The sequence below is a fragment of the Mesocricetus auratus genome, unplaced genomic scaffold (assembly GCF_017639785.1).
Source record: "Mesocricetus auratus isolate SY011 unplaced genomic scaffold, BCM_Maur_2.0 Super-Scaffold_100014, whole genome shotgun sequence".
Lineage (NCBI taxonomy): Eukaryota > Metazoa > Chordata > Mammalia > Rodentia > Cricetidae > Mesocricetus > Mesocricetus auratus.
This window is the reverse complement of record NW_024429197.1, coordinates 10,065,244-10,078,593: the sequence shown is the minus strand read 5'-3', so window position 1 is coordinate 10,078,593 and position 13,350 is coordinate 10,065,244. Positions and strand designations below refer to the sequence as shown.

The 13,350-nt window shown below is 46.9% G+C and overlaps 1 protein-coding gene across 4 annotated transcripts in view; it reads right to left on the bottom strand.

Moving 5' to 3' along the window:
* The window catches only part of Wdtc1 (WD and tetratricopeptide repeats 1), a 67,423-nt gene that overhangs the window by 21,256 nt on the left and 32,817 nt on the right, over positions 1–13,350 (bottom strand). For all 4 annotated transcript variants that reach the window (XM_040756413.1, XM_040756412.1, XM_040756414.1 and 1 more), the window contains exons 3-5: positions 11,896–11,979; positions 2,751–2,797; positions 2,295–2,406 (exon numbers count right to left, since the gene is read on the bottom strand). In XM_040756413.1, the coding sequence (XP_040612347.1) occupies positions 2,295–2,406; positions 2,751–2,797; positions 11,896–11,979 (243 nt within the window). The remainder of the gene's footprint in view (positions 1–2,294; positions 2,407–2,750; positions 2,798–11,895; positions 11,980–13,350) is intronic.

Genomic DNA, 13,350 nt, shown 5'->3' with positions numbered 1-13,350 from the left:
TCTAGGCCTCACAGTTACTTCTAGGGTTGTTTTCTAGGATCAAGACATAGCAAGTTTTGTGGACAGGGATGAAAAGAATGCAGACTCATGATAGAGCTCAATGGGTAAAGGGCTTGCCCAGCATCTGTGAAGCCCCAAGGTTCCATCCCAGCACCACACAGACCTATTTATTATGATAGAGCACTCAAAGGATTCGGAGTGGAGGCTCAGAAGTCCAAGGGCATCCTCAGCTACACAGCTGAGTTGCAGGCCAGCTGGGATCACACGAGATTGTATCAAAAGGAAAACAACAACAACAACAACAAAAAGACAGATTGATGGGGAAGTCCTTCTATGTGTATGTCAATAAAGCACTGTTGGCCAATAAGGAAGCAAAATAGGTGGGACTAGGAGGAGTCTGGGAAATGTAGTGAAGAGAGTTGTCACCATGTGATCTCCTGAGAGCAATGGGCACTCAGGACTGCGTCCTCAAAAAGATAAGTCCTTAATAAATATATATTAGTAATTATGGGTTAATAAAGTCAGAGCTAGCCAATTAGAAACCACAGCAAACAGCCAGCAGCTTCATAATTAATATAGTGTCTTGTGTGTTATTTGGGGGCTGGAAGCGGCAACAGGACCTAGGCGGTGGGCAGGAAGACTACACATTAGAACAGATTTCATCTAGTCTCATGCTGTTTTCACATAACAGGGCTTCAAAGGTCTATAGGCTCCTGCCCACCTCTTCTCAGCTGAATTCCCTTTGACCAAGGGTAAAGATTAATTTCCTATGACAAGATAGAAAAGCTACAAGATCTATGATAGAAGTCTTATTTTTATTTTATATGTATGAGGTTTTTTTTTTTTTCACCTGCACATCTGCCCTTGGAGTCAGATCCAATGTGGGAAACAAAACTCCAGTCTTCTACACAAACAGCAAGTTCTCCTAATCACTGAGCCATCTCTCCAGGCTATATTCTTTTTATTAAAAAACAACAAAAGCTTAGCCAAGTGGTGGTGGCACTAACCTTTAATGCCAGCAATGGGGAGGCAGATGTAGGTAGATCTCTGTGAGTTCAAAGCCAGCCTAGTCTACAAGGCAAGTTCCAGGACAGTCAGGGCTACACAGAAAAATGCTATCATAAAAAAACAAAAACCAAAAAAATAAAAAACAAAAACAGCAACCTGGAATTCAAACTCAAACTCTGGATTAAAAGAGTGTGCCACCATGTCCAGCTTAAAAAAATATTTTGAGATTTTAATAATATTGACTAGAGAAATAGCTCAGCTGTTAAGAGTACTGGCTGCTCTTCCAGAAACCAGGATCGATTCCCAGCAACCACATGGTGGCTCCAGAGGATCTGATGCCCTCTTCTGAGCTCTTTGGGTACTGCACACATGTGGCACACAGAAATACATGCAGACAAAATACCCATGTACATAAATAGAAATAAAAATCTCTTTAAAAAATGTGTGTGTGCCGGGCGGTGGTGGTGCACGCCTTTAATCCCAGCACTCGGGAGGCAGAGGCAGGCGGATCTATGTGAGTTCGAGGCCAGGCTGGACGGATAGCCTCCAAAACAATACAGAGAAACCCTGTCAAGTAAATACCAAAAAAAAAAAAAAAAAAAAAAAGTGTGTGTGTGTGTGTGTGTGTGTCTACACGAGCCAAAAGAGAATGTCAGGTATGCTGTAGACAGTTACAAGTGGCTGTGAACTTCTCCATATGGGATGCTAGAAATTATTCCCGGGTCTTCTGAAAGAGCAGCAAGTAGACTTAACAGTCGAGTCATCTCTCAGCTTTACCTGCTCATTTGTCTAACTTATTCATGAATTTAGAAGATATTCCTTAGTTGATTCCTTTTTTTCTTTAGAGACAGGCTTAGCAAGGACAAGAGACGTGCCTGTTCATACAGCTTGCAGGAGGCATGCTCACATAAATACAAAATGGATTGAGGGATGGCAAGATGATGGCTGAGGGAGTAATGGTGCCTGTTACCATGCCTGCTGATCTGAATGAGACCCAAGACCCACAGGGTGACAGGTGGGAACTGACTCCGCCCAGTTTTCTTATGACTTCCACATGTACCAAGACACACAGGTACCCTCACACAAATAAATAAAAATGTAATAAATATAAATGGATCTTGAGTTGGCCAATTAGTTCTGAGAAGAACAAAGAAGAAACAGGCTTCCAGCCTCACTACCCAATACTCGGACCACAGGGTTATCTGCAAACTTAGTATCCATGGGACACACTATACCAACACAGCCACGCCCACAGCCAGTTTTGCCTCATGGCTTGTCTTACTCACCTTCACAGAGAAGATATTTGCTGTGTGTCCCGTGTGCATGGAGAGTAGCTTCTTGTGATGCAGTGGGTCCCACACAATAGTGTGCTGGTCATCGGAACCAGAAGCCAGCAAGCTGTGGGCAGAGTTAGGAGCTCTGACTTCTCAAGTTCCCAGGTTGCCTCCTTCCTATCCCCATTCCAGAGGATAAGGAGCTTATAACATTAGTAGATTCTATTTTACTTTGTTAAGAATTTTTCAATATTCTCCCAATACATTGGCCTACAGTAAAGCAGGGTCTAGACATTCATCTAAACTTCTATCAGTACTTGAGTTAATAGTTTAACTGTGTTGACAGTCATGGGCTAAGTTTTAAAAGTCAGAGAGCAATAGTCTATCTCCTTAGATGCACCAAGATGAGGAGTCCTCTTCCCCAAACCTCTTTGACCCTTTCTCCGGCCCCCTGTATCTGGTACTTACTCTCCTTTCTCATTCCACTCTAGACAGTTGACACATCCTGAGTGACCCTGGAGGAGGAAACAGAGGGTTAAGAAGAGTTGACAGGCCAGTACCCCCAGAAGCTCAATGTCAGGCAGGATTATGCACGCAGAGCAGCCTCTCCTGCAGCGTTTGTGAGCCACATGTGGAGACCAGAACTAACACGCCCTGCATCCCACAGCATATAAAGTACTTCCTTCAGTCTCAGTTGACACCTGAGCTATAAATGGCAGCTTTCATGATCCCATTTTTTCAGGAAAAGCATACATGAGTAAACCACAGTTTTCTGCTCCCATCCCTGGAGGGGATGGGTACAGTTCCCTCAATGGACAAGTTCAGGGTAGAATGTTTGCAGCATCTTTGCAGTCCCATAGTTCATTCCTTTATCCCTGCATCCTCACTCCCTACAAAAGACAGACCCTAGAGATGAATACAGAAAGGAAATCTGGGCTAGAGTGTTTATCTTGAGGGTTTTAGTTAAGAAATAGAAAGTGGGCCGGGGAGATGGATCAGTGGCTAAGAGCACTGACTGCTTTGCAAAGAAGCCAGGGTTGATTCCCAGCACTCACATGGTGGCTCACAACCATCTGAAACTCCAGTTCCAGGGGATCTGGTGCCTTCTTTTGACCTCTGTGGGTACCAGAACCATGAAGGCAAAACACTCAGACACATGAAATAAAATAATAAATCTTAAGAAAGAAACAGAGACGGCCAGGTGTTGGTGGCGCATGCCTTTAATCCCAGCACTCGGGAGGCAGAGGCAGGCGGATCTCTGTGAGTTCGAGGCCAGCCTGGTCTACAGAGTGAGTTCCAGGACAGCCTCCAAAACAATACAGAGAAACCCTGTCTCGAAAAACCAAAAAAAAAAAAAAAAGAAAGAAAGAAAGAAAGAAACAGAGAGCGGGCGTTGATGGCACACGCCTTTAATCCCAGCACTCGGGAGTTCGAGGCCAGCCTGGTCTACAGAGTGAGTTCCAGGACAGCCTCCAGAACAATACAGAGAAACCCTGTCTCGAACCCCCCCAAAAAAGAAAGAAACAGAGAAAGTGAGGCAGTCAGCAGCAGACAATGGACTTCAAAGTGCATGGAGAAACGGTGAAGATAGGAATCTACAAGTAAGCACAAGGTATGAAGGGGCAGACGCCAGAGTTTTACAGGAGAGGAGATGAAATGATTAGGCAATGACCCTGTCCCTTTAACCCCCCTTCCTAAGAGCCCCAAGATTGCCATTGAACTATCAGCTTCCTGCCTGAAATCAGACCAAGTGCCACAGTGAAAGGGTTCAGGAATTAGGCTGAAACCAAACACTACTTAGAAAACAGTAACATTTATCTGGCCACAATTATCAGCTGAGAGATGAACATGGACCCTAAATCAGATGCCACGATGGAAACAGGTGTTGGGCACTCCTGGAGAAAGAGCCTTCCCACTCTCAAGAGAGCTGGAATAAATACATCAGTGCCTTGCTCTCTTGTAGGCCAGGGATGTGGAGGTGCCTGGCTCCTGAAACTGTTGAACACATTTTGCTACCTTGAGGGGAAGCAGTCTAAGGGTGAAATCAACACCCAGAAGAGGGCTTAGCCCATAGTCTAAAATGGAGCCAGACTGACTACAGCAACAAAGCCTGACACCTTACTTCCTCCTGCCCCCAGTTCACTTTTATTTAAGACAATTAAAACTGGCCTGTTATCTGTGGTCCAAAATATCCAAACCAGTGATTCCAACCTGCTCTTCATGTCTCACTGAGCAGGTCTTCCTTCAGGAGCCCTGCCAATGCTGTGAACCTTGAGAGGGAGGACTACCTTCCCTGGGGTGAGAGGGAGGACTACCTTCCCTGGGGTGAGAGGGAGGACTACCTTCCCTGGGGTGAGAGGGAGGACTACCTTCCCTGGGGTGAGAGGGAGGACTACCTTCCCTGGGGTGAGAGGGAGGACTACCTTCCCTGGGGTGAGAGGGAGGACTACCTTCCCTGGGGTGAGAGGGAGGACTACCTTCCCTGGGGTGAGAGGGAGGACTACCTTCCCTGGGGTGAGAGGGAGGACTACCTTCCCTGGGGTGAGAGGGAGGACTACCTTCCCTGGGGTGAGAGGGAGGACTACCTTCCCTGGGGTGAGAGGGAGGACTACCTTCCCTGGGGTGAGAGGGAGGACTACCTTCCCTGGGGTGAGAGGGAGGACTACCTTCCCTGGGTTAGAGGGAGGACTACCTTCCCTGGGGTGAGAGGGAGGACTGCCTTCCCTGGGGTGAGAGGGAGGACTACCTTCCCTGGGGTGAGAGGGAGGACTACCTTCCCTGGGGTGAGAGGGAGGACTACCTTCCCTGGGGTGAGAGGGAGGACTACCTTCCCTGGGGTGAGAGGGAGGACTACCTTCCCTGGGGTTAGAGGGAGGACTACCTTCCCTGGGTGAGAGGGAGGACTACCTTCCCTGGGGTGAGAGGGAGGACTACCTTCCCTGGGGTGAGAGGGAGGACTACCTTCCCTGGGGTGAGAGGGAGGACTACCTTCCCTGGGTGAGAGGGAGGACTACCTTCCCTGGGTTAGAGGGAGGACTACCTTCCCTGGGTTAGAGGGAGGACTACCTTCCCTGGGGTTAGAGGGAGGACTACCTTCCCTGGGGTTAGAGGGAGGACTACCTTCCCTGGGTTAGAGGGAGGACTACCTTCCCTGGGGTTAGAGGGAGGACTACCTTCCCTGGGTGAGAGGGAGGACTACCTTCCCTGGGGTGAGAGGGAGGACTACCTTCCCTGGGGTGAGAGGGAGGACTACCTTCCCTGGGGTGAGAGGGAGGACTACCTTCCCTGGGGTGAGAGGGAGGACTACCTTCCCTGGGGTGAGAGGGAGGACTACCTTCCCTGGGTTAGAGGGAGGACTACCTTCCCTGGGGTGAGAGGGAGGACTACCTTCCCTGGGGTTAGAGGGAGGACTACCTTCCCTGGGTGAGAGGGAGGACTGCCTTCCCTGGGTGAGAGGGAGGACTACCTTCCCTGGGGTGAGAGGGAGGACTACCTTCCCTGGGGTGAGAGGGAGGACTACCTTCCCTGGGGTGAGAGGGAGGACTACCTTCCCTGGGGTGAGAGGGAGGACTACCTTCCCTGGGTTAGAGGGAGGACTACCTTCCCTGGGGTTAGAGGGAGGACTACCTTCCCTGGGTGAGAGGGAGGACTACCTTCCCTGGGGTGAGAGGGAGGACTACCTTCCCTGGGTTAGAGGGAGGACTACCTTCCCTGGGTTAGAGGGAGGACTACCTTCCCTGGGTGAGAGGGAGGACTACCTTCCCTGGGGTGAGAGGGAGGACTACCTTCCCTGGGTGAGAGGGAGGACTACCTTCCCTGGGGTTAGAGGGAGGACTACCTTCCCTGGGGTGAGAGGGAGGACTACCTTCCCTGGGGTGAGAGGGAGGACTACCTTCCCTGGGGTGAGAGGGAGGACTACCTTCCCTGGGTTAGAGGGAGGACTACCTTCCCTGGGGTGAGAGGGAGGACTACCTTCCCTGGGTTAGAGGGAGGACTACCTTCCCTGGGTGAGAGGGAGGACTACCTTCCCTGGGTGAGAGGGAGGACTACCTTCCCTGGGGTTAGAGGGAGGACTACCTTCCCTGGGGTTAGAGGGAGGACTACCTTCCCTGGGGTGAGAGGGAGGACTACCTTCCCTGGGGTTAGAGGGAGGACTACCTTCCCTGGGTTAGAGGGAGGACTACCTTCCCTGGGGTTAGAGGGAGGACTACCTTCCCTGGGGTGAGAGGGAGGACTACCTTCCCTGGGGTGAGAGGGAGGACTACCTTCCCTGGGTTAGAGGGAGGACTACCTTCCCTGGGGTTAGAGGGAGGACTACCTTCCCTGGGTTAGAGGGAGGACTGCCTTCCCTGGGTGAGAGGGAGGACTACCTTCCCTGGGTGAGAGGGAGGACTACCTTCCCTGGGTTAGAGGGAGGACTACCTTCCCTGGGGTTAGAGGGAGGACTACCTTCCCTGGGTTAGAGGGAGGACTACCTTCCCTGGGTGAGAGGGAGGACTACCTTCCCTGGGGTTAGAGGGAGGACTACCTTCCCTGGGTTAGAGGGAGGACTACCTTCCTGGGTGAGAGGAGGACTACCTTCCTGGGTGAGAGGGAGGACTACCTTCCCTGGGTTAGAGGGAGGACTACCTTCCCTGGGGTTAGAGGGAGGACTACCTTCCCTGGGTTAGAGGGAGGACTACCTTCCCTGGGTTAGAGGGAGGACTACCTTCCCTGGGTTAGAGGGAGGACTACCTTCCCTGGGGTGAGAGGGAGGACTACCTTCCCTGGGGTGAGAGGGAGGACTACCTTCCCTGGGGTGAGAGGGAGGACTACCTTCCCTGGGTTAGAGGGAGGACTACCTTCCCTGGGGTGAGAGGGAGGACTACCTTCCCTGGGGTGAGAGGGAGGACTACCTTCCCTGGGTTAGAGGGAGGACTACCTTCCCTGGGGTGAGAGGGAGGACTACCTTCCCTGGGTTAGAGGGAGGACTACCTTCCCTGGGTTAGAGGGAGGACTACCTTCCCTGGGGTTAGAGGGAGGACTGCCTTCCCTGGGTTAGAGGGAGGACTACCTTCCCTGGGTGAGAGGGAGGACTACCTTCCCTGGGGTTAGAGGGAGGACTACCTTCCCTGGGTTAGAGGGAGGACTACCTTCCCTGGGTTAGAGGGAGGACTACCTTCCCTGGGGTTAGAGGGAGGACTACCTTCCCTGGGGTGAGAGGGAGGACTACCTTCCCTGGGTGAGAGGGAGGACTACCTTCCCTGGGTGAGAGGGAGGACTACCTTCCCTGGGGTGAGAGGGAGGACTACCTTCCCTGGGGGCTCCTACTGCCAGCTACATTATGGCTCTGCAGCTCTGTGACTGCTTTATCCAACACAAGCCAGCCGCAGTGCCTAGTAGGTATCTGCTGCTTAACTGACCAAACGAGTCAGTGGGGCTAGCGAGAACTGAGAGGTCCAGACATCTGGTCCCCAGCAGCCCGTTCAGAAAGGGTTGGTCTGTCTTCTTCTTCCCAGCACAGGTTGTTCCTCCCTCTGCACTGGAACTCCTTCCTACAGGCTCCGCACTTGAATGGACAACTGAAATACCCTCTGCTCAAGCCTGCCATGTCACCTGGTGACCTAAGGCCCCTTGCCTTCTCATACACTCAGTTGCAACCCCACACTTGTATCTGGGTTAAAATCATTTCTATCCTTGTGCCTGAGGTCACGCCTTTAATCCCCAGCATTTGGGAGGCAGAGACAGGAGGATTTCTGTGAGTTTGAGGTCAGCCAGGCCTACACGATGAGTTCTAGGACAGTTCAAACTTAATAGAGAGATTCTTTCTCAAAAAACAAAAAACAGCCGGGCGTTGGTGGCACACGCCTTTAATCCCAGCACTCGGAAGGCAGAGGCAGGTGGATCTCTGGGAGTTCGAGGCCAGCCTGGTCTACAGAGCGAGTTCCAGGATAGCATCCAAAACAATACAATACAGAGAAACCCTGTCTCGAAAAAACAAAAAACAAAACAAAAAAAAAAAAACATGGTGGAGGGTTGGAGCATAGGGTTAAGGGCACTGACTGCTCTTCCAGAGGACCTGAAGACAGTGCCAAGCACCCATGTATTATAATGCTAGGTAGAATCATAGACATTTAGTTGTGATCTCATTATTCCTTTCTATAGGCAAGACTAAATTTCAGAGACATTGTGTTATTATCATCTCATAAACATCACTACAAAGGAGAGAGAATATCAATAAAACAGTATCTATTTATCTAAGACTCTTTCCTTCTTTCTTTCTGGGGTAAAGTACTTGCCTAGCATATACAGGGTCCTAGGTTCAATCACCACTACCGGGCAGTGGTTGTGCACCCCTTTAATGCCAGCACTCAGGAGGCAGAGGCAAGCAGATCTCTGAGTTCTGTGCCAGCCAGGATAGCCAAGGCTACAAAGAGAAACCCTATCTCAAAAAAATAAAACAAACAAAAAAAATCAATCACTACTACCACAAAAAATGATCTCTCTATAGCTACATACTTCAATCTCTGATATAACAGACAAGTATATTAGGGAAGGCAACAGACATAACTCACAACAGGCACTTTTTCCTTATCCTGAGCCTACATCTAGTAAACCCTGCAGTCTTTTTTCCCCTGAAGTCTTTTTACATTTTTACTGAGCACCTAGCATATAACAGGCATTCCTCTACATATAAATGCTATTGTGTATATAATAGAGGGAACTTCAGTGAGAGAAGGAAAACCCCTACATAAGTCAGTCAGGTGCTATGAAGACTATAAAACAAGGTGTTGGGACCACTGCACATGTACTTCAGTGGTCAGAGAAAAAACCTCTCCTCTTCAAGGCCTCTTACTGCTATATTTATCTTCCAGTGTCTAAACACACTCTGGCTAATATACTACACACTCTATCTGCCTGACTATGTGAGTGAATTAGAGATGCTTTCCTACTTTTCTTCTCAGGTGATTGCAACAGGAATTTACTTCATTATCTAAAGTAAGTGTTGACAACTTTTTCTGTAAGGGGCCAAACAATAGATATTTTAGGTTTGTACACCATATGGTCTCTGTATGAATCATTCAATTCTGCTGTTGAATCACTAAAACAGACAGACAATACATAAATGAATGAGTGTGGCTGTGCTCCAATAAAACTTTATTTATAAGAACAGGTGGCAGTGCACTTGAGACTCATATGGAAATGCAAAGGACTCAGAATAGCTAAACAATCTTGCACAAGAACAAAGTTGGAACACTCACATGCCCTAATTTCCCAAGTTGCTACAAAGTGGTACTGGAATAAGGACAGATAGTTTGGTCAATGGTATAGGTTAACAGTTAACAAAATTTTTACACTTATGGGTACTTAATTTCTGGTAAGAGTGCCAAGATAATTCAGCTGTCTTTGCAACAAATGGTGCTGGGACAACTAGATGCTCACATGTGAAATAATTAAGTTTGGCCTGGGATGCAGTTCAATGGTACAGCACCTGGTTAAGGTGTGTGATGGGGGAAGTCCTTCTGTGTATATGTTTGTCTGATTGGTTAATAAATAAAGCACTGTTGGCCAATAGGGAAACAAGGTAGGTGGGACTAGAAGTCGGGGAGGATTCTGGGAAATGTAGTCAAGAGTGGAGAATCACCATGTGATCTCAGGAGATGAGGATACGCAAGTCTGGTATTTTCGGTATGATAAGACCTTATAAAATATATATATATTAGTAATTATGGGTTAATAATTAAGTCAAAGCTAGCCATTAAGAAACCATAGCAAGTGGCCAACAGCTTCATAATTAATATAGTGTCTTGTGTGTTATTTGGGGGCAGAGACAGCAGCAGAACCTAGGCAGCTGGTGGGAAAAAATACAAGTTACAGGTGTGCAAGTGCTAGGTTTGATCCCTGACACCACCATGAACAACCAAAGAATTTAGTGTCAGACTGGAGAAATGTCTCTGTATTAAAGACTAGGCTCACAATCAAAACCATACGAATGAAGTTGGATCCCTCTTAGGGACTTTATTTTTTTGACCTCTACTTCAGTGGATCTCCTTACTGAATTTTGTTTACATATATATATATATATATATATATATATATATATATATATATATGAATCAAAGACCTACACCTACTCTCTAAAACAAGAAAAGCCTTGGAAGAAAACACAAATATAAAATTTCATGACATAAATATAGCACTGAAGGCAAAAGTGAGAAAAGAGAAAAACAGGGAAGACAAGAAGGCTCAGTGCATAAAGGCCCCTCTGCCCAGCCTGTGACCTGAGTTTGATCCCTGGGACCTGCATAGGCACAGCAGAGAAATTACTTCCTCAAGTTGTCACAGAGTAAATGTAAAATGTAAATGTAAAAATACAAAATCCTAAACAGCTGCCCAGGTGTGGCTGTGGGGTCCATGTCTAATCCCAACACTGGGGGGCTAAAACAGGAGGGTCTGAAATTCAAAGGAAGCTTTGGAGTGTACTATGAAATCCTGTCTCAAGGAAACAGGAACAACAATACTGAATTACCATGTAATTCAGCTACCCTACTCTTGGGTACCTACCAAAGAGATCTAAAAATATGTCTCTACCCAAAAATGTGTACATGAATGTTCACAGCAGCTCAGACAAATATAAAATTTTAAGGTACACTTTGCCACTTCCATGCTACAGTTTATATAAAGGCTATGGTGTTTCTTTGACATACCAACTCAACTCAGTCTAATTTGAATTTATGTTCAAATTATACAAGAAACAAATGGAAACAAAAGGCAACTAGCACCAGACGTGGTGGCCCATACCTGTAATTCCAACACAGGAGCTGTAAACACAAGGGTCACAAGTTCTAAAACAGGCTTGGGTGCATTTTAAGTAAATTCAAGGATAGTCTAGGCTACAAATAAATACTATCTCATAAACAGTAACAAGAGAAGTACAATAAAGGCAAATTGAGAAGGTGAGATATGTAACTGGCCTCAGTACTGGAAGGTTCCTTATGGGTAAATTCAAACAGGCACAGAGGGAAACAAGAGTCAGGGTTATGGCAGTGGCATCTGTGCTGAACCCATAAAGACATTTTCTTCCTCATCATTATTATTATCCTGAAACAATATAGTATAACAACTATTTACACAGCATTTACATTGTATTAGGTATTAAAAACAATCTAGAGATATTGCAAAGTACCAGGAGTATGTTTGTAGGCTATATGCAAATGACACATCATTTTATATAAAAACCTTGAGCATCTGAAGATATTTGTACCTGTAGGAAGTTCTAGAAAAATCCCCCAAGCATAAGAATAACATTAAGAAAATCAGGGCTGGAGAGATGATTTAGCAGTTAAGTACATATCATAAAGAGGACCCAAGTTGAGTTCCTGCACCCATACAGGGTGGTTCACAACTGCCTGTAACTCCAGCTGTAGTGGGATCTGATGCCTCTGGCATCTAAGAGTGTCTGCACACCCATGAACATACCCACTTACCCACATATACCTAATTAAAAAAAGAAAAGCCTAGCTAAGTGTGATGGCACATATCTTTGATCCCAGCACTGTGCAGAGGTGGACCTCCACACAGAGAGGATGTGAAACAGGCCATGTGGGTCTAGGATGCAAACTGGATCTCTTACCTGAAGCTCTGCTTCCAGGCCCAGCCGCCGGATAAATGGATCAGTGACATGATATCGACGCTCAAAGCTTAGGGCACCCCGCTCCTGGCGGGAAAAAACAGTTTTAGTTTCTTTGATTCAATTCAATATTATTTAGTATCTTTCTTTTTAAACAATAATTTTATGTGGACAGGTGTTTTCTCTCCATGTACATCTGTGCACCATGTGCATGCCTATTGCCTGCAGGTCAGAAGAGGGGGTTGGGTTCCCTGGGACTGGAACTGTAGACAGCTGTGATGCTGGGAATCAAACCCAAGCCCTCTGGAAAAACAGCTAGTGCTTTAAACACACCATGCCATCTCTCCAGTCTCCAATGTATCTAGCTTTTCTACAACCAACCCTATGCTAAGCACAATAAGAAACAAAAGATAACAAAGAACTGAAAAAACACAAACAGGGAATGTTTCCATTAGTTCAGAAGGAAGGGCATCAACTCATACATATACAAAAATAACCTGTTACTGAACCTCTAAGAAGTTTCTGGTCTTTAAGGACCAGCCAGTTCAATAAAATCCCCAAAGACCTCATAAAGACAAACTTAAAAGGACTCAATGACATAAGGTAAAGTAGACAAACACACAAACTAATGTACACCTATCAGGACATATATCACACTCAGTCCACCCAGTTCATTCACAAGAAATTCTATGTACCAAATGCTACACAATTCTATTTTTGAAAACATGTAGCCCTAGTTGGAACTCATTATGTAGGGGAAGCTAGCCTTGAACTCCACCTGCTTCTGAGGACTGAGATTAAAGGTATGAATCACCACACCCAACTGACTGCTATGTAATCAAATTTCTTTTTAGTTTAAAAAAGTTCTAGCATTTAACTTTTCAAAGATGCTATCACTTAACAACAACAAAATGAGAGTACAGGTAAACAAAATGACTAGTCTTCAGGCAGTTACACTACTCAGGACAATGGGATATGAGGCTGCTGACTCCAGCTTGGGGTTCTTATTGAGGCACATATACCTTGCTTGAAACTAGTCTAAGCTTCAGTGGTCTCCATACTGGAGTCTGCCTGGTACTGTCTCACTTACTGAACCCAACTGCTCAGTTACTCACACATCTCACGTGGTAGCTGCAGAGGACAGGCCGGAGTGCAGGGAGTCACAAAGAGAAGAACCACCTCAAGCTGTACTCAGACTGATGTCTGCAACTTCCGCAGCTGGAGCAGTGAAGAGGCTATTACTTACGCTCTCGTGTGCACTCTGACATTGATGGCTTCTCTACACTGACGGCTCACCAGCCTACATTAATCTTAGCAATGGAGGCACAAGTACAGGGACAGAGGAGCCTCCATGAATTTCACATACTTGAAAAATTTCCAGGAGACAGGAGACCTTGATTCTATCTTCAGTCTGCTACCAGTAAACTATGCGGCTTTAGTCACCAACTCTAGACCTGC